Source organism: Tympanuchus pallidicinctus, unplaced genomic scaffold (assembly GCF_026119805.1).
Source record: "Tympanuchus pallidicinctus isolate F22 unplaced genomic scaffold, pur_lepc_1.0 scaffold43, whole genome shotgun sequence".
Classification (NCBI taxonomy): domain Eukaryota; kingdom Metazoa; phylum Chordata; class Aves; order Galliformes; family Phasianidae; genus Tympanuchus; species Tympanuchus pallidicinctus.
The window spans coordinates 698,216-718,198 of NW_026294762.1; the positions used below are offsets into that span (position 1 = coordinate 698,216).

A 19,983-nucleotide genomic window follows, 5' to 3' on the forward strand; every position below is an offset into this window, starting at 1 on the left:
GACAACGCCACGACTCCTGAGCTATTTTCCGTCTGCTTTCTCACTCATAAGGAGTTCCCGCCCTTTCCAGCACCTCCTGCAGTCCGTCCGCGGCGGGTTGCACTGGTTCCATTCGTCGCACTGCTCACGCTGCTGTTCCCCGCCGAACCCCTCGCGTCCCGCGCAGCGGACGCACTTCCGTCCCCAGAAGTGGCTCGCGCTCCCCGCACGGAAGTGATGTCGTTGCACCGCGACGGTGACGTCACTGCCTCGCGCCACGCGAGGGTCACACGCTCAGCTCTCAAAATGGCGGCAGCGGCGGCCGGTAGCTGCCGGGTGAGCGCGGGGCGCGGGCGCTGCGTCCGCTCAGGGCCGGTTCTGCGGGTCTCGGGCGTGCCGCGAGACCGAGGTGGGGCAGCGGGAGCCGCCGCCGGGGCGGGGGGCTGGGGGCGCCTGGAGAGCCTCGGGGCCGACGCGGTGTGGGGCGGGGCCGCCTCCTCCCGCTTCTCAGCCCTTGTACCGCCCGGGTCTTCGGCTCTCGGGGGCTGCTCTCCCCTTCCGCTCCCTCACCCGCACCGCTGGCGTCCCGGCAGAGCGATCTGAGCTGCGAGTAAAGCCAAGCGGGGGGACGGAGCCTGCTTAGTCTGTGTTTGGTTTGAGCTCCCGGAGGCTCTGGGTTCTGCGGAGCGCCTCGGCTGCCTCAGTGTTGGACGTGCATCGCTGTGTCTTGGGCTGCGACTTTGATTTTTTGAAAGCAAACGTTTCGGTGGTTGTGGCGCTACTCAAACGCGTTAACAAAGCTTTATGGATGATCCCAAGCATGATCATGGCCTGATCGGGTTTCTCAGCAGCACTCTGAATCTGCTCCCAGTGGTGACTGTCCATTTTCAGGATGCTTGCCATCCTTTCTCGGCTCTTCAGGACTGCTGTCATCTCATATTGTGTGCTAACTTGAACTTGTTTTTGTTGCAGAAATGTCTCATTAGTGGCATGTGGCTTATGCCTAGAAGATGCCCAGTTCCTGCAGTCCACAGTGGTGCTGTGTACAGAGCGAGCAGGCCTGTCTCAGAGATCAACCAGGTTGGCTAATGACTGAATGTTGTACTACAGGCTCAGGCTGCATGTGGTTTCCCACTAGAATACTGTATCTGCTGGGTGTGTTCCCCAGCAGCAGCAGTTCCAAGCTGCAAGTTTCACCTTTTCATGATTCGTGTGATGAATTCAAGGAGTTTTGTAGAGGCTGAATTGAAGTGACAGGCAGGAGTTGTGCTCTGCTTACCAGACTGTTTCAAGCCTGGTTAGTGTCAAACTGCCTGTTAATGGGTACTTAGATGTATCCTATGTTGCCAGAACATCCAGTACCTTAGAAGTGACCTAGTGCTGGGCTGAAGTAAATCTTTCTGCTGCCTTTGATACTTGTTGAACCTCTTTTTGGATTCTGCAACATGTAATGATTTTTTTTAGTCTAGATGTTACTCTTCAGGAGGAAGAAAAGGTTTTATATCAGGTTTTGTGGAGAACATCAAGCAAGAATTAGCAAAAAACAAAGAGATGAAAGAAAGTATTAAAAAGTTCCGAGATGAAGCTAAAAAGCTTGAAGAGTCTGATGCACTTCGAGAAGCAAGGAGGAAATATGTAAGTCTTTCTCATGAATTCCTTTGACAATTTCACTGCCTATTTGCTAAGTTAGTTCTGTTTTTAATGTTAAATTTAAGTCTTTATGCAAATGAACTGTTTAGTGGTTAGCCTGCCTATTTTTATGAGAAGTTCTGCTTGGCTGGAAGTACTGACAGCTGAATGGTTGACCTCAAGTGTTTTTTTTCTAGTGGCAATGCTCCCAGCAGGCTGCTCACTGGAATTCCCAGTTGACAAGCTGATAAAATTTGGGAACGTTAAATTTAATGTTCACAGTGTTTGTTCAAATACTTCTTTTGCATTCTTTGAAGACTACTAAATGGCATTACTCACAGTAATTAAATGCTTGTGGTGGTTACTCAGTTAGCGTTTGCTCAAAGACAGATTTTTATCCAGCTGAGAATGTGCTATATTCTGATTTTTTTTTCAGTAAAAATGCATTTTTCATTTGCTAAAAGTGCTAGGAAGAAGGATAAATCAATTAATTCTGTTTAGGCCTGAGCCCTAATTAGTGGGTTTGTTTTTTTTTCCTTTTTTTTTTTCCTCTAAATTAGCGTTAATAGGATATTCTGTGCACTAAGGTATTTTTGAATGAGTATCTTCTGCCCTCATCCATCGTGTTTTCTTTTTTTCCACAGAAAACCATTGAATCGGAAACAGTGAAGACCTCAGAAGTAATTAAAAAGAAACTTGAAGAAATAACTGGTACAGTTAAAGAGGTAAAACATAGCTGTGGAATCGCCTTATTTTTAAGAGAGCTCGTCTCTGAGGTTCTGTGTGTATTTGAATTGTCATCTTGTTTTTTTTGAAGCCAGGTAGTTGCTATTTCAAAGGTTATCACTGTTGCAGATCGTAAAGGATAGAGCTGCTATCAAAGCTGCAGCAATTACCATGTGACAGATCTCTTAGTTGTTGTTGTATGTTGTGTAGAAGAGCATCCAGCAGCTCCTTTCACATTTGGAGGATGAAGATGGTGCATATGGTTCTTTTATTCTTTAGCACTTATGAAAGAGGATGATTGTATCTATGCAGATTGATTTTTCAGCAATTAAGCAAGTTCTCTTGTAGGGTGGGACCAAGCACTGAAACTTAATGAGCATAACTTCATTTCTTGTTATGTATTGAACTCTTCCAGGCATCAGATGTTTTGGAGTGGTTGCTACACTTTGAGTTCTGTCTCTTGAGTAAATCTCTGTGGAATTTTCGTTATAGTATTTTAAATATGGAGAAAAATTTAGGTGCATGCTAGATGCTGGCTCTGGTAAACACAGCCTAGATGATACATAGGAATATGTTAGATTGAGAAATGCATTTGCTATTTCTTCAGGAAGATCTGAATAGCAGAGAGCTATCTCAACCTCTGCTGTGTCTTAAGAAGTAGTAAATGGTGGTTTTAAAGGAAATCTCTGGAATGTTTTAACATCAACGGCCCTTCTCTTTGAGGTCAGGAGAAACAGTTTTTGTATGTATGAGTAGCAGCTATTACAAACGTGTGTGTGACTGTTCTGCACAGAGCTGTTGGCTGTGTGAGTTTCAGTGCCAAGCCCAGTAAATCTCTCCTGTGACATATAAACTGTGTGTTCACCTTAGATTGGTTAGCCCTATTGCATTTAGGCTTATACAAAATGTGCTTTCACCTGTGTTGTTATAATTGTCTTCTTTATTCTCTTCCAGAGTTTGGATGAAGTAAGTAAGAGTGATATTGGCCGGAAGATAAAGGAAGGTGTGGAAGAAGCAGCAAAAACAGCAAAGCAGTCAGCAGAGTCAGTGACAAAAGGAGGAGAGAAATTAGGCAAGACAGCAGCCTTCAAAGCTATTTCTCAGGTACACCTCTCTCTCTGGGACCTAGTGCTGCAGGCACAGATCATCTGAACTTGTGCTAATTATAAAATTTATTTGTTAAGTAGAAAGCCTTGGTACTGCTGTCTTTGTACATACGTATCAGTAAGGAAGCATTTGTGTCATCACCCTCTAATCCTTGTTAGAAGGTGGTGAGGCACTGGCACAGGTTGCCCAAGGAGGCTGTGGATGCCCCATCCCTGCAGGCATTCCAGGCCAGGCTGGATGTGGCTCTGGGCAGCCTGGGCTGCTGGTTGGCGACCTGCACACAGCAGGGGTTGGAACTGATGAGCATTGTGGTCCTTTGCAACTCAGGCCATCCTATGATTCATTCTATGATTCTCTGAGTAAGAGAGATGACAATAACACCTGCTCTTATCTTTGTCTTTCTCCTTTGACAGAAGCAATTTTTAATTTTTATGGGAAAGACGGGGGAACAGTAAATCAGCCTAATAGGATTGCTTTCCTTTCAGGGAGTAGAGACTGTAAAGAAGGAAATAGATGAAAGTGTTTTAGGGCAGACTGGTCCTTACAAACGTCCAGAGCGTCTACGGAAAAGAACAGAGTTCTCAGGCGAGAGGATTAAAGAGGAGCGAATATTTGAAGCTAATGAGTACGTATTTCATGTAACTTGGGGCAAATCTTTATCAGATTATGCACAGAAATGACTTAAACTTACAGATCAGGTTAAAAATCAAGTGCTGAAATGAGCAGAGCAGGTAGATCTGAGAGCAAGGTTCTACCATAAGTTTATGATACAGAATTTTCTGATAGTCAAGCTGGGCATTTGGAAGTACTGAGTGTGTACGTAATGTTCTGTCTGACTTGCACGTTACATTTTCTCTGTTCTAACATCTTGCTGTTGACTTGTATTTGACTTGGCTAAGTCTAAGCTGCTTTACTGTCTTCACTGCCTTGCCTCCACTAAACTGTGCATTTTTTATGCTGTGTATCAGCCTCAGTACTACTGCGTGCTTCAGTGACATTCATCAGAATATTCATCTTTTTGCTCTCTCACCTCCAAGTTATTTGTTCACAAGTTCCTGTCTTCTGTGCCTTCTAGGGAGGCCATGGGTATGGTGCTGCACAAGGACTCCAGATGGTATCAGCAGTGGAAAGATTTCAAGGACAACAACGTGGTCTTCAATAGTAGGTGTACCAAAGACAAAGTAGTAGCACGTTATTTTCTCTGATCTGATTCTTGCCTTGTGAGATCTGATGCCATTGTGCAACCAACCCCAACAAAATGCTAATCACAGCATTGTATTGATATAGTTGTGGCTGTGGGTGATGTGAATGGGAAGTATGATAATACTGCAGGCCCCTAAGTTGCCATCCCCCCAGCCAGGTGTTGTCTTTGGTCAGTCTCACTCACTATATGAAGAACTCTAGATCCACCTTTACACTGTCAGGAGACCAGGACACATAAATGCATGTCACAGGGTATAGGTCAGGCAGGTCTACTCTCATCCTTGAGCTTATTGTGAGGAAAGGTCTTGTTTTCAGTGAGCTGATTTCTGTTGTCATCTGCTTAGGACTCTGGAATGTGTGGGACTTTGCATCATTTCTATGTATTAAAAAAAAATAGTCTGAGAATACTGAATATCTGTACTCTGCAGCAATCAGGCAACACTGCACATGTGGCTGCACTGAGCTCTGCAACGTGTGTTCTCCTTTTGTGTATTCCCTGTACAACTGCAGGTTGTTTTTGGCTTTACTTTTTGATTTGATTTGAAGCATAACCTTCAACATTCCAGTTGTTAATTGACTAGCTGCTCTGTACTTACCTGTTATCTTGCAACTGTCTTCTGTGGTTCTGGTCTATTTGATTATGTCCAGAGACAGATAATGGACATAATGGGCTTGTTTTGCCCTACTTTGCTGCTGCAGTGCTCATCTGTTTCAGTGGGTTTGCTTCCTGCTCCCACTTTGTCTTCTTTCTGCCTTCAAGATCTTGCTTGGCAGTTCTCCCTGCACAGAATCACAGAACTGTAGAGGCTGGAAGTACCTTTGAGATCATCAAGTCTTGCTATAGAGCAAATTCTCTACAGCAGGTTGCACAGAAGAGCATCCAGGTGGGTTTTGAGTATCTCCAGAGAAGGAGACTCCACCACCCCTCTGGGCAGGTTGTGCCAGGGCCCTGCTGCCTTCACAGTGAAGTTCTTCCTCAAGTTTGTATGGAACTTGCTGGGTTCAAGTTTGTGCCCGTTGCCCTTGTACTGGGCACCACCACAAGAGCCTCCATCCTCTTGACACCTGCCCTTTAGATATTGATGAGCACTGATCATATTCCCTCTCAGTCTTCTCCAGGCTAAACATCTCTTAGTGTTTTCTTGTATGAGATGGGAGATGTTCCAGGTCCATAATCATCTTTATAGCCCTTTGCTGCACTCTTTCCAGAAATTACCAGAAGTCTTCCTTGAAGTTGGGAGTCCAGAACTGGACATAGCATTCCAAACGTGGCCTCTCCAGGGCAAAGTTGGAGCACATCCATTGCTGTGCTGGCCATGCTCTTTTTAATGCACCCCAGGGTTCCTCTGGCCTTCTTGGCCACCAAGGCACACTGCTGGCCACCAGGACACCCAGGTCCTTCTCCCCAGAGCTCCCTTCCAGCAGGGCAGCCCTCAGCCTGTACTGGAGCATGCAGTTATTCCTCCGCAACTGTAGGGCTCTGCACTTGTTCTTGTTGAACATCATCAGATTCCTCTCTGCCCAACTGTCAGCCTGTCCAGGTCCCACTGAATGGCAGCACAACATTCTGGTTTGGCCCCCTCCTCTTCTCAGCTTTGTGTCATTAACAAACTTGCTGGGAGTGAACAGGACCTGGCCCAGCACTGACTCCTGGGGAATGCCAGCTGTTACAGCCTCCAACCAGACTATTAGACTCTCCTGCTGATCACTGAGCTCTGCCTGTCAGACAGTTCTCGATCCATCTCAATGTCCATTTGTCTTTCCCCCACGTCCTAAGCTTTGTTACATGGATGTTGTAGGAGATGTTGTCAAAAGCCTTGTTGAAGTCCAGGTAGACTACATCTTCTGCTCTTCCCTCATCTACCCAGCTGGTCATGGCATTACAGAAGGCCACCACGTTGGTCAGACATGATTTCCTCCTGCTGAATTCATGTTGACTGTTTCTTATATATATATTTTCTCTTCCGCTTGCTTGGAGATGGCATCCCAAGCAAGTTGTTCCATCACTGTCCCCAGGGATGGAGGTGAGGCTGGCTGGCCTGTAGTTCCCCAGGTCCTTCTTGTCCTTTTTGAAGATTGGTGTGATTTGGGCTTTCCTCCAGTCTTCAATCACCTCTCCTGTTCTCCATGACCTTGCACAGATGATGGAGATTGATTTGGCAGTCATTTCTGCCAGCAGCTTCAGCACAAGTGGGTGCATCCACAGGTGAGGAGAGGGGGCTGAGTGGAGCCCCATGGTGCTGCAGCTCCTTGCAGGGAGCAGCGGGCAGTGCTGAGCTCTGCTCTGTGTGGACAGCAGCAGGGAATGGCACAGAGCTGTGCTGGGGGAGAACCAGGGCGTGAGGGAAAGGCTTTGGCCCAGGAGGTGATGGGCATAGAGCAGCTTCCTAGGGCAAAGGGCACAGCCCTGAGGGACACCACCCTCAGCCAAAGGGTTTGGGTGGTGCTGTGTGGGGCTGGGAGCTGGACTGGGGGATCCCTTGGGTCCCTTCCAACTGTGATAATGTTTGTGTGAAAGGAACCAACCCCGTAGTTAGTGACAGCTGTAAAGGTGAGGAGAAAACTAGCTTTTGAAACTGGAACTTGTTAATCAAGAAAGAGAAGTAGCATGTTTAACCTGCACCACATTGCTTGTCCTTCCTTGTTCAGGGACTCGGTGGAAGGACTCTATGCTAACATCTCTTCTTGTTTCAGGGTTCTTTGAAATGAAAATGAAATACGATGAAAGTGATAATGCATTCATTCGAGCTTCCAGAGCTGTCACAGACAAAGTCACTGACTTGATAGGTAATGTGTCATCATTGCTATGAAACTGCATGTCCACCTTCTGGCTCTTGCTGTTAGTGATGTCCTACATGTAATACTAACCTTTGCAAAAGAGTCTCAAGCTTTTTGGTATTTTGCGTTTATTGTTATTCAGTCATTCGGTGCAGCAACCTGCTGTTGGCAGTATGTGGGGTAAATGTCAAGCCTAACTTGGTCTGTTTCAAGGTGACTCTTCCTTCCCTCTTTCTAAAGCCCAAGACCCATCTTTTCTATTGGTTTCTGGTAGCAGTTGTCATTCTACCAGTCTTGCTGAATTGTTTTGTCAGGTGGATTGTTCTCGAAGACGGAAATGTCAGAGGTTTTGACAGAGATACTCAAAGTGGATCCATCCTTTGATAAAGATCGTTTCTTAAAGCAATGTGAGCGTGATATAATCCCCAACGTCTTGGAGGTAAGGTGGGGATAGAATGGGATACATTCAAAGAGGTACAACAGGAATTGCCTGGAGAGATTTGTATGAGATTGGCTAAACAAAAGCAGTTATTTTTGTTCATCTTGCAGTGCAGTGATGTTGAAAGAATGTATGTCAAACTGGTGCATGCCAGTAAACACATCACATACCTCTGATCCTCTGGTTGCGAGGTAGCAGTGTGAGATGAACTGAAAACAAGCAGCAAAAGCAATGCTTAGAGATACAGACAATGAAACTGACGCGTGTTTGTTTTTGCCACTGCTGTCTTTGTGGTGACTGACTGTGCATGTATCAGAGAGATGGCTGCAACTGTAATGTCTGCACTGAAATAAGACCTCCCAGGATTTCTGGGCAGTGCGTGTTCCGGCAGTGGATTAGGATATTAGCTGAAGATTTATGCACATCTGCCTTCGTATGTGTTTACAGAAGATCTTATTGCTGCTCCTCTTTGTTAATTCTTGCTCTTTTCCTGATTCAGGATGTAGGACTTAAGGCAGTTTGCTCCTGAAACTGCTGATACTCCAATTCTTTGATATGGCATATATTTTTAAATGCTCATATCTTACTGATTTTTTATTTTTCTGTTTTAGGCTATGATATCTGGAGAGCTTGATATCCTCAAAGATTGGTGCTATGAGGCGGTAAGTAGAGTACTAGGAGTGCTAAAAATGTCTAAAAAGGTTGTGATTCTCACTTCTCAGTAGGTGTGCTGTGCTTTCTTTGCAAGCTGTGTGGCCATTATGACTGTGGTGCTGCTTACCCACTTTGCCTCTGCTCCCCCATTAAATTTGTTCATGCTGTAAAGCTCTGCAATACTGCAGTCAAGTATGCACTGTGGACTTCTGGAGTAGAATGGACATGAGAGGAATGCTGTTTAGAGAGAGAGAATTGAGAGCCAATCCCAAATGAGTCTAGCTTCAGTTCTCCAAAGCCTTGCATGGTTAGATTGGACTTCAGTAGAGCCTTTGAGGTTTGGTGCGTTGTTCTGTACTGGTGGTGACTTCAGAGCAATTAAGGCCCTGGAATTCAGAAGTCTCCAGGAACTGAGGAGTCTTTCAAGATCTCAGATTGTGGGATTTTGTGGAGTTTAATCAAATTAGTGCTTAGCTTCCGTCAATTTAGTGCTTCTGCAGCACCAATTCACATGCTTCCAATTTTATTTAACATGGGCACAACTGCCTGGTTTTCTTGGGACTGCTGGGGTGCCTTGACTCTGAGCTGTTCTGGGGAGGCTTTGTGCAAAACCAGGTGAACACGCAAAGCCCTCTTAACTTACTTCAGCTTTTAAGGAGCCACTGGAGCTTGAAGCTATGGAGGAATGACAGGAAAGACAGTGGCTCTCTCTTGTCGTGGCACTGGTCAGAGATACGGGCTGATAAGAGATGTTTGAGCTGACCCCGAAAGGTGATGATGGCAGTCAGATCGTCCCTGGAACTGTTCTACAAACAAAACTCCACTGTGGTACCCCAGCAGTCTTTGCAGGCTCGAGGTTTTCTGAAATTGCAGCTTAGGTAACATGCAGCCTGAATACCTGACTGCAAAAAATGGCATTTATTGGTGAGATGGTGGATTTGCTTTTCTTCTGGTATAGGTTTTGATCATTGGATTCACTTCTTGGAGAAATGAATTGGTTGTTATTCAGCGATTGTATTGTTGTCCTTTTAACTTTATGAAAGCAGATCTTTACCTGAAAACAGCATTTAAACGTGAAAGGACATTTGTTCTCTTCCTCTCTGTCCCAAAATAGTTCTGCTATAGGCAATGCAGACCTGTGCTTTAAAGTAATGTAGCTGCTTCCCAGTCACAGCCACCACCAGGGGGCTGCAAGTTCACACACTGAAAAGGCTGGGTTGGTTGTTGTTGTTTTATTTCCTGCATTTAAATCTTTTGAGGTTGTTAGCTGCTAACATCTTTGTAACAATGTTGCACAATACGAGAGTAAGGTATTAAAGAATCCCCCTTATTTTCAGACCACCTTAATATTCCAAGCCACTTTTGAGATCATACCATAGAATTCCATTCAGATTTCTAGTGGGAAGTAATAGATTCACTGTGGTCTAAAAAGCATACAAACCCTTCTAGTGGTAGCCAGAAATGAAGGTCATAAGACTCATCCATAAAAATGACCAGGAGGTAAATGAGAGTTTTAGAAACGAGAATCCAGGAGATGGAGGCTCTGTGAACAGAGCTGTGCTGAAAGTGTGAAGTTGGTGATGCTGGTCACTAACATGTTTGAGTACAAAGCAGGAAGGCAAGTAAAGCAACAAAGCTGCCTGTGCCTGCTGTCTCCAGAATCCCTGTTCTGTCATTCCAGCTTTACTCTGGTGACTTTCTCAGTATTCTTCTGTCAGGTATTTACATCTGAATGCTTGTGATGAAGGTTAAAAGATCAGCTTTGGGGGAGTCGTGGTAGGGACTCCTCCTGTTTGCTTGGTAGCTGCCAAGAATGCTGTGAGAATGCTGAAATTTAAATCCCAACAACAGTTCTTGATGCATAAATAACGAAGCATATGTGCCTGAAAGCAGCCAGGAGGAGCTGGTCTGCCTGCAGGGTCTGGCTGGGTGTGAGGAAAACAGCTTCGTTCCCAAACTGTTTCTCCCTGTCTGCTGTCAAATCAGAGCTGCAAATGCCCTGGCTATCAGGTGCACTCAGTTTGTGTATTCTCTTGTAACCAGTGACCTCTTGTTCTGGCCAGGGGAGATGGGATTCTTAGGAAGAATTTCGTTATGTGAAGCACAGAGCATTTGAGGTAGTCTGCAGGGTATATAGCAAGACATACTTGCTCAGTATATTTGCAAAAAAAAAAAAGACTTTTATTGTCATATTTTCTGATGGTTCTCTCTAAGCAGAAAATTCCTTTTTCTTTGACAGAGCAAATTCAAACATGTAACACAAGTTTGTTGCTTCATTTAGACTTACAGTCAGCTTGCTCATCCAATCCAGCAAGCCAAAGCCATGGGTCTCCAGTTCCACTCCAGGATTCTCGACGTAGACAACATTGATGTGAGTGTATTTCTGTATTTCACCTTGAAATGTGATGGGATGAATCAGAAACTCACGATTTCAGGGGTTTTCTTCTTTGCTCTGACTATTTTGCTTCATGCTGGTCTACTTACCATGTTTGCTAAGGCAGGAACCAATCATTGTTGCAGGAAGAGAGACATGGGACAGGTTTGGGGAAGGAATTTTTTACTATGCGATCAAGCCTAAGTTGCAGCATTGTGGTTTGCCTCTGTGCCAGGGCATCTTGGTCTGAACCACCTGCAAAAACTGAGGTGCTGTCTATGAAGGGCTTTGTGGATGGTTTTTTGGGATAACAACGTGTGGTGCTTTTGTGACTCCAGGCTGTGCAGTGCAGGAGCAGATATCAGAGAGCTAAGTGCTGCTCTGCGTGGTTGTGTGGGAGGTAATGGCACTGCTGCCCCAGGAGCCGTGTTGGCAGCTGAGCACTGTGGCAAAACAGTCATCATGCATTCTAACAGACTGCCTGCACAGTGGTTGTGCTCTCTGTAGTCCTCTTTACTCTGGAGTCTGAAGTGTTACTGTTGTACTTAGCAGCCAGTCTGCTGTACTGCCTTCGTTTAATGAGGCCTTTGGTGTTGTCTGTCACAGTACTGCTGGTTTCTTTCTTTTGTTCGATGACAAAGGCGTCTCAAAAAGAAATTCCCACTTTTTATCAGATTATGAGATCTTTTATGTCCTGTAACAATCTCTGCCTCAAAGGTCACGAGTGAGTGGAGGAAAAGAATGGGGCAGTTGTACATTCACCCTTTGAAACACACATGAGAGTTCCAGAAACATCTGAGGAGATGCCTTACAACAAAAGATTGAAAAGTTCACCTTCTGTAGCCCTGTGAAAGAGCAATGGGAGCTGACTTGCCTGATGATCGCTCAGGGAGCAAGAAAATAATCAACCCATTAACAGACAGAAAGCTTCTCAGGACCGTTGGTGCCTGATATTATCTCTCATCTGTCTGGTTCAGAGGAAATCATGCAACTCTGGGCAGTATCTACAAGCACGTGCCAAATGAGCAGGAAAATTTGTGGCATGGACAATTCTCCTGAATATCCAGCAATGAATAACATGTTCTAACAGAATCAAAGCTTTGGGAGTAACAAACATGATGGCCTTTTTCCTGAGCATCTGATTTAAATCTGAAGTTTTTTTCTGTTATTAGGGTCTAGGTGGCTTGGTTTCCTTACAAGCTGAGTAACCTTTCTGGTGTAGGTAGGTGTAAAATCAGTGAATGCACAGATGTTATAAATATGGAATGTACCAGACAGTTTGGCTAAGCAGGTTATTATGCAAAAGAGAGTAGATAGAATGCTTACCTGCGTCCTGGGCTCAGTGCAAAACTCCAAAGGAGGGATCTCCAGAAGAAATCCTTCCCCATTGGCAGTCAGCTCTTAAATGGCTCTAGGAGAGGCTCCAGCCCTTCCTGCAGCACCGCTGAATCGCCTTCACCTGTGCTCCCGTGGCTGCTCAGGTGGTCAATCAGAGGTTCAGGCCGTGATTCAGCAGTTCCCATACAGTAGGTAGGGTAGCTGCTCATTAGTATAAAGCTCTGCATAAATTCTGAGTGGTGTCTGGAAAGACATTTTGTTATAAATATGTCTTGGATGCCTATTTTTGCATAAAGTTTCTTGGGAGAACTACATTATCCTGGCTGAAAAATGACTGACATAAGGTGTGATCAGTGCAATTCATATTACACTCTCTGTGTTGCAAGAAAGGGACATAAAAGGGAGGTGATTGTTTAAATTTTTAAATGCATTTCCTTAGAAAAGATTTATGGTATTGTGCTCAGAGGTCTCATCCAGAAAAAGGGTTGACTGAGCTTGAAAATCAAGATGTAAAAGATTTGAAGGAGTTCACATTCTGCGAAATTTGCAGCACTGAAATTAAAATTAAGCCTTTAAAATATCAATGTATGCACTCATGTTCCATGCTAAAGGACTTGAATTTTAGATGCTTGGCTAGAAGGCATTATCATAGGGTGTCTTGGGTTGGAAAGGGACCTTGAAGACCATCTGGTCCTAACCCTCCTGCTGTGGACTGGCTGCCCCCCAGCAGATCACTGCCCAGGGCTCCATCCATGACCTCCAGAGATGGGTTCACTTCTCTGGGCAACCTGTGCCTCACCGCTCCTTGAGCAGAGTTTCTTCCTAATACTTAATCTAAATCTCTCCTCTTGTAGTTTAAAGCCATTCCCCCTCGCCCACCACTACCAGACTGTGTAAAAAGTCTCTTCTGCTTATAAGCTCCCCACGAGTACTGTAAGGCTGCAGACAGGTCTCCCCATAGCCTTCCACTCTCCAGGGTGAGCACCCTCAGCTCCTTTGGCCTGTTCTCATGGCTGATGCGCTCCGGCCCTCTGAGCATCTTTGTTGTCTCCTCTGGCCCCACTCCCAACATCCTTCTGTGCTGGGGCCCCAGGCCTGGGCACAGTACTGCAGGTGGGGCCTCATAAGGGCACAGCAGAGGGGTTCAGTCAACTCCCTGCCCACTGCCATCCCTCTGTTGATGCAGCCCAGGATGCTGTTGGTCGTCCAGGCTGCAGGCACACACTGCTGGCTCATGTCTGGCTTTTCATCCACCAGGACGCTCGGGTCCTTCTGTGCAGCATTGCTCTCATGAGTTCTCCCAGTCTGTGCACACACATCTGGGATTGCCCTGACCCAGGTGCAGCACCTTGCACTTGGATTGTTGAATCATTGTTGAAGTTCACATCATCCCACTTTCAGGGTTTTCCGTTCCTTCCTTCTGTTTTATCAGCTGCACCACTCAGCTTGGTGTCATCAACAAACTTGTTGAGGGTGCGCTCAGTCCCACTGTGTGTATTGATAAAGATGTTGAGGAGCACTGATCCCAGGACACCACTTGTGAGAGTCCCCTACTGGACATAGAGCTGTTGACAGCAATTTGGTTGCAACTTTCCTACCAGTTCTTTTTCCACTCAATTGTTCAGCCTTCAAACCCATCTCTCTCCAATTTATAGATAAGGATGTTGTTTGGGACCGTGTCAGAGGCCTTACACAAGTCTAGGTCGGTGACATCACTTGCCTTTCTTTTGCCTGCTGAAGTTGTCACTCCATCATTGAAGGCCACCAGATGGGTCAAGCATGATCTGTCCTTGGTGAAGCCATGCGGGCTGTTTTGGATGATCTGCTCATCTTGCATGTGCATTAACATCTCTTCCAGGAGGATTTGCTCCATGGTCTTCCCAGGCACAGAGGTGAGACACAGTGGCCTGTAGTTTCCCTGATCTTCCTTTCTCCTTTTCTTATGAATGGAAGAGATGTTTCCCTTTTTCCAGTCACTGAGTCTTAACTAGGCAGCCACAACTTTTCAAATGTGATGCAGAGCAGCTTGACAACCACATCAGCCAGTTCCTTGCAGACCCTGGGATGCACATCCAGGGGCCCCCTGGTCTTGTACACATCTAGTCTCATCTGTTCTTGAACCGCTCTTTGATTGCAGGATGACTTGGGCAGGTTCCAGGAATCCAGTCCTTACTGGAATGGTGTCAGTTACTGCAGTGCTTGAGAACTGATTCCCTCTCATTAAGCAAAAGAGCATTGCAGAAGTGTGTTCTGTCATTGACTACCAGGAAGGCTGGCACCTCCCTGTAGAGCAAGATGTTGGGAGAATACTTTGCAGGAGGACTGGTACTGTGTGAGCAGAGGAGGTATAACTTGATGAGGAGTTTGGTTTGGATTTGGTGCTGGGAGATGGTGGGATTGTTTGGCTGTGTAGTTGTGCTAAATACTTGGTGCCTCTACATTAATCTGCAAAAACACTCCATTTTCTAATAGAGTTTTCTTTAATTGCAGCTGGCCATGGGAAAAATGATGGAGCAAGGACCAGTATTAATCATCACTTTTCAAGCTCAGATCGTGATGGTAATTAAGAACCAGAAAGGGGAAGTGGTAGAAGGTGACCCGGTAAGTGATGCTCACCTCCTGAATGTGGCTGCCCCAGGTCCCTCTGTAGCCATCTCAGCCATGGATTGAGTTTGTAGCAGCTCCCTATAGCAGTATGTGGTGTACTTCAGCTTTGCTTACCCACATATGTTGTAATCCACTCACACTGCATTCTCTGTCCTATTCTAAAGATTTTACTGAGTATTTTTGAGAACGTTTCTCTGGTGTTGTTGTTACACCAGCATCTCCACTGGAACATTTAATAGTCAGTGATTGTGATACGATCTGTTGCTGTGGTTTAGAATGCTTGTGTGCTTGCCAGTGCAGCTAAGCACATGGCTATTTTATGAATTCTGTTGTAATGGTGGTCCCCCCACCATAGACACGAAAGCTGGGTTCTGTAGGGTTGCAGTGTCTTGTCCACCAGTGAGTTTTGCAGATCTCCAGATGACACAGAGCTGGGGTATGAAACAGCTGACTTCAACACAAGTGACTGAGAAAATGGGTTCAGCAAGAGTAACTTTTTGTACCACAATAAATCAAATACAGTGTCTTTGTTTTGCATGCTCTCTGCACCTGGGAAGAACAGCCAAGCTCTGTTTTGCAAGCAGTGGAGTTGAAATGGCTCCATGCATCCAAGTTAGCATACATACATCTGAGTTATCAGCTTGCTTTTGTGCTTTACAGTCATGACTCTGGCTTTTGGACCAAAGCTGGGTCTCATTCTTTCATCTTGAAGGACTACAGAGCAAGCATGAGCTTGTCTGCAGCTGCTCACATAGAAGAACTGTAGTTCAGTAATTCAGTCAGTTCAGTAAAATCATCTGAATCTTTACAGGTGAAAACAGCTGCCCATATAATCAACTGTTATCACCCACAGTGAAGTCACTGTCATGTAGTTGGGTGAGGGAGTGAGTTTCTCTGTTTGCTAGGCCATTAGAAATACTGGACTAAAATTAAAATACTCTTGGTAGTGATGGACAGATGAGAAAATGAATGAAAATCTGAAGGGAATGAGCAAGCTGTGGCAGGTGGAATCATCCTTGCAGGCTGCCCTGCTTGTGTTTCTCTGCAGTCTTACCACAGATGGGTGATGTATATATTAAAGAGCTGGGAGAAGACGTTGAAACCTCGTAAAACTCATTAATTGTGCTCTGTATGTTTTCCTTAATCAGTGTTAGCTTCTTCAGGTGGGCAGCCTGGATACAGCTCAGTGAGTCTGTGCTCAGTGAGTCTCAGTTCTGTGAGTCTGGCTGCTTGTTGCTGTGGCTTTTGGGGCCTGTAGGTTCTCAATCAGACATGCCTTGTAGACAAGGCTGCAATAACTTGAATTTAAATTGGCTGGCAGAAGATGTGCTGGCTGTGAAATCCCGTTCAGCTCAGTGTGAGCTATTTATCCCTGTCACACTCTTGAAGTGCTACAGGCCATTAGCTGAACATTATCTTGTATGAGGAGAATCTACAAACATCTTGAAGGAATACAGAGTTGTAGATAATCTTTAATTCACAGTGAGGAGAGGAGCTGGAGTTAGGAGCAGCCCTTTCTCTTCCAATTGCTGCTGTGCCTGGCCAGCAAATTCCTAGCCTGCAGAGGGGCTGTGTGTGGGTTCTACTGCCTTGGCACTCTGTGGGACAGAACTGAACTGTTCTCCTGTGGATTAAAGCTTCCTCCCAGATTCCCCCCAAGCCTGTTATTTTTTTCCTCCCTTTCCTTTCATAAAGGGCAGTTTAAGAACAGAGCACAAAGATGCTTGGAGGTCAGGCTGGAGTCATTGAAGCCGTTTGTTAGGAAACTGGGAACGTCACTGGAGCCAACTGGAAGTAGGAACTTCTTTTCAGCTGTTGCCTCACTACATTGGCACAGAGTGCCTCACAGAGCTCTGTTTGCTGAAACTGTCCCATATCCAGTTGTGCTGAGTACTGTGCATCAGCTGTTTGTCTACTGGGAACCTCTGACAGGGTGGTTGAGTAAAGATACAAAGGGTTGTGAGGAACTCATTGCCATGAAGGCTGAAAATAAGGAAGTTGTGTGGTTTGGCAACACTGCTTTTGAACGAAGGCAGAGGATTTGAAATGGGAGGCAGACGTCATGTAGCATAATGGAGCGGGGAAAGTTACAAGTATATTAATTAAGGTAATTGGAATTGGACAGATTCACGAAAGTCTGGGTATTCTGCAAGTCCAGGTGAGTCTGAGTCCCAGGAAATCTCTGACCTTTCCTTACTGAGCTGTGCAGTGCCCGACACGAGTTCTGTTTCTTTCACTTTTTCCCTTGTGCATCACATTTTGACCGTCTTCATGGGCAGCAGTCTCTATGAATAGGCAGGATTTTATTTCTTGTAATTCTTTACAATGAAAAGGAGATGAATGAGAACAGCTTAAATAAAAGAGTAGCAAAAAAGGAAAATAGGTAAAGTAGGATGAAAACCAGATTGATGGTGGTCTCTAGAAGTACATTAACCTTCAATCACTTTCTTAAGCAGGCAAAAGTTCTGTTGTTCTTCGTTTCTTGTCTCCTCTGCATTCCTTTTTACACACCCCCATCATCTGTGCTACTCAAATTGATGTCACTTTCAACACTTCTAAGCGTAGCCAAAGCAAGTGAAGCTGCTGAGACACTGAACAAGAAGAAAATGGCTTTCAGTAGGATATTTCTAACACCTGCTGCAATACAGAAACTTCCCCTCGTCACATTTACGTACCTGTACCTTGCGACCTGTAAGGACTGATGCATTCAGTCAGAAATGTAATAGTTAAGCTCACAGCTGGGAACTGAGCGCAGGATGGTCCCCCAGTGCTGCTTTGTTATCTGGAGGGAACGTTTGCTTCTTGGTGGTTGGTGTGTGCTCAGTATGCATCTCGTCCACCACAAACGTTCTCAGATCCACTCTACTGTGAATTCCTGGAGATAAGGCAGACAGGTGTGGTGGTTTGTGGTTTTTATGGTTGTTTTTTTTCCCAGTGATTTATGTATTTGGTTATGTGTATTTTGTGTATATATATTTTGTAAGATTTTTCTGTTCTTTTTCTTTCCTGAAAATGAACTTATAAAATCAAGTGCTTATAGCCAGTGATAAGAAGGTTTAAGAATAACTTCTCTCTCTGCTGGCTGGTGATGTACCTGACTTCCATGCAGGTCATGGAATCACTAGGGTTGGAAAAGACCCTCGAGATCATCCAGTCCAACCATCCACCTACCACCAATGCTGCCCACTGAACCATGCCTCTCAGTGCCACATCTACACGTTCCTTGAACACCACCAGGGACGGTGACTCCCCCACTCCCTGGGCAGCCCATTCCAGCACCTGACCACTCCTCTGGGGAATAAATTGTTCCTAATGTACAACCTGAGCTTCCCCTGGTGCAACTTGAAGCCATTCCGTCTCATCCTTATGCTGTTACCTGGAGAAGAGGCTGAGCTCCACCTGACCACCACCTCCTTTCAGGCAGTTGCAGGGAGCCATAGGTTCTGCCCTGAGCCTCCTCTTCTTCAGTGTGCCCCATCCCATTCCCTCAGCTGCTCCCCATAGCACTGTGCTTTAGCCCTTCAGCTCCACTGCCTGATGGGGAGAGGCTGCAGCTCACAGACTGCTGTGAAAAAGGTAGTGATGTAGCTGTGGGCAAGAGCCTTCAACTTGATTGAGTATCACAAACAGTAGAGCCTGGCAGTCAAACCAAATTGAAACCAAAAATTTATATTCATCAGCAAGTCAGATATTATTGAAGTCACCGTCCCTGGCCGTGTTCAAGAGGTGTCAGGATGAGGAGCTACGAGATCTGGTTTAGTGCTTGTGGTAGCAGTGGTGATGGGAGGATGGTTGGATGAAATGATCTTGTAGGTCTTTTCCAACCCTGTGATTCTGTGAAGTTGGCAGGGGTGTCAGTTAACATTTGTAGGCACAGATAGTAGGAAATCCTAATTGTGCTTTCGGAAATCAAAAGTTTACAGGTTCCTGATTGTTCTGTGATTTAGCAAACGTTACAGGAGCTAAACTTGTATGTGAGTTTGAGGCTTAGAACCTGGAGAGAAAAATTACAATGTTCTCTGGAGGGAGTATGGAGCATCTCTGCATCAAGCACTGAGCTCGGGGGTCTGTGACCGTGACGCAAGCTCTAACAAGGATTTTCCTTCCAGGACAAGGTTCTGCGGATGCTGTATGTGTGGGCGCTTTGCAGAGACCAGGATGAGCTCAACCCCTATGCTGCGTGGAGGCTATTGGACATTTCCTCGTCGAGCTCCGAGCAAGTTCTCTGAGGCGAATTGCACCCAAGAGCTTTCTGTCCCTCCCTCAAAGCAATGCCATCTCTGAACTTGCACCAGTCTACTGCATGATGCACTGTGGGGGAGGGGGACCAGAGTGGTTCTCTTTCAGAAGAATGGGCTGTTGGGTGTGCCATCATTACACTGCTCCCCATTGTGAACTGGACGAGTCTGACGTATCTGCCTTACGCTTTGCCGTGTAGCAGTTTGCACTGTAAGGATGTATGGTAGGTTGTAACTCGAATGGTCTAAGACACTTGCAGCTGCTGTTGGCTCCCATGGTGGGTGAAGGAGGATGTTTGAGGTCCTATACATTGACCAGTGCTTCCAGTGATGGGCAGAGGTGGAGGTGGATACTGATGAGCAGCACAGTGAGATGCGACAGGTCTGGTTTCAATCTGCTGTCATCCCCTGATGGCCTTACATCATCTCTGAGAGGAGCTTAGAGCTGCTCTTAAGACACGTTGGTCTCATTCCAGCAGAAGCCAGGAAGCCTTCTGTTGCTGCAGTGTCTTTACCAAACCAAATAGAATCACGTCTTTGCACATGGAACTGAGTGAGGATGGAGATGGTCAGAAATATGTCAATATATGTCCGCAGCTTTGCAGGGAGAACGTTGTTGTTTCTGGTGTTTTTGTTCTATTGTGGAGATGGGTACTGCTAAATGATACACAGCTGCATTTCTCTGTGGGCTGAGCTGATGATGTGGAGGAGACAGACACTCTAAATGGCTGCGGGGAACCAGGCCAAGTGCTGAAACAGTGACCAGGAATAGGGTTGGACCGAACAGCAACAAATGAGTAAGTAACTGCAGTAACAAGTAGAATGTCACCTCTTGTATCTGAGTTATTATGTGTGGTGAGAAAAGAGGGCTTGTCCCATTTATGTCATGCAGCTGACACCCATCTGATCAG

At 45.6% G+C, this 19,983-nt stretch overlaps 1 protein-coding gene across 1 annotated transcript; it reads left to right on the plus strand.

Annotated features, from left to right (window-relative positions):
• The first annotated feature begins 201 nt into the window (after window positions 1–201).
• On the plus strand, window positions 202–19,683 carry TIMM44 (translocase of inner mitochondrial membrane 44). Its single transcript, XM_052702198.1, has 13 exons — window positions 202–315; window positions 952–1,059; window positions 1,444–1,614; window positions 2,253–2,333; window positions 3,289–3,438; window positions 3,927–4,066; window positions 4,517–4,602; window positions 7,339–7,431; window positions 7,737–7,861; window positions 8,473–8,523; window positions 10,797–10,886; window positions 14,718–14,828; window positions 18,944–19,683. The coding sequence occupies exons 1-13, from the start codon at window positions 217–219 to the stop codon at window positions 19,061–19,063; spliced, it is 1,425 nt and encodes a 474-aa protein (XP_052558158.1). The 5' UTR covers window positions 202–216; the 3' UTR covers window positions 19,064–19,683.
• The last annotated feature ends 300 nt before the right edge of the window (window positions 19,684–19,983 follow it).

What these genes read in the sequence shown, in the direction of transcription:
- TIMM44 (XM_052702198.1), top strand. Translation starts at nt 217, where the DNA reads ATGTCGTTGCACCGCGACGGTGACGTCACTGCCTCGCGCCACGCGAGG. An exon ending in CAACAACGTGGTCTTCAATA is followed by an intron (nt 4,603 to 7,338) that starts GTAGGTGTACCA and finishes TTCTTGTTTCAG; the next exon opens with GGTTCTTTGAAATGAAAATG. An exon ending in AAGTGGTAGAAGGTGACCCG is followed by an intron (nt 14,829 to 18,943) that starts GTAAGTGATGCT and finishes TTTTCCTTCCAG; the next exon opens with GACAAGGTTCTGCGGATGCT.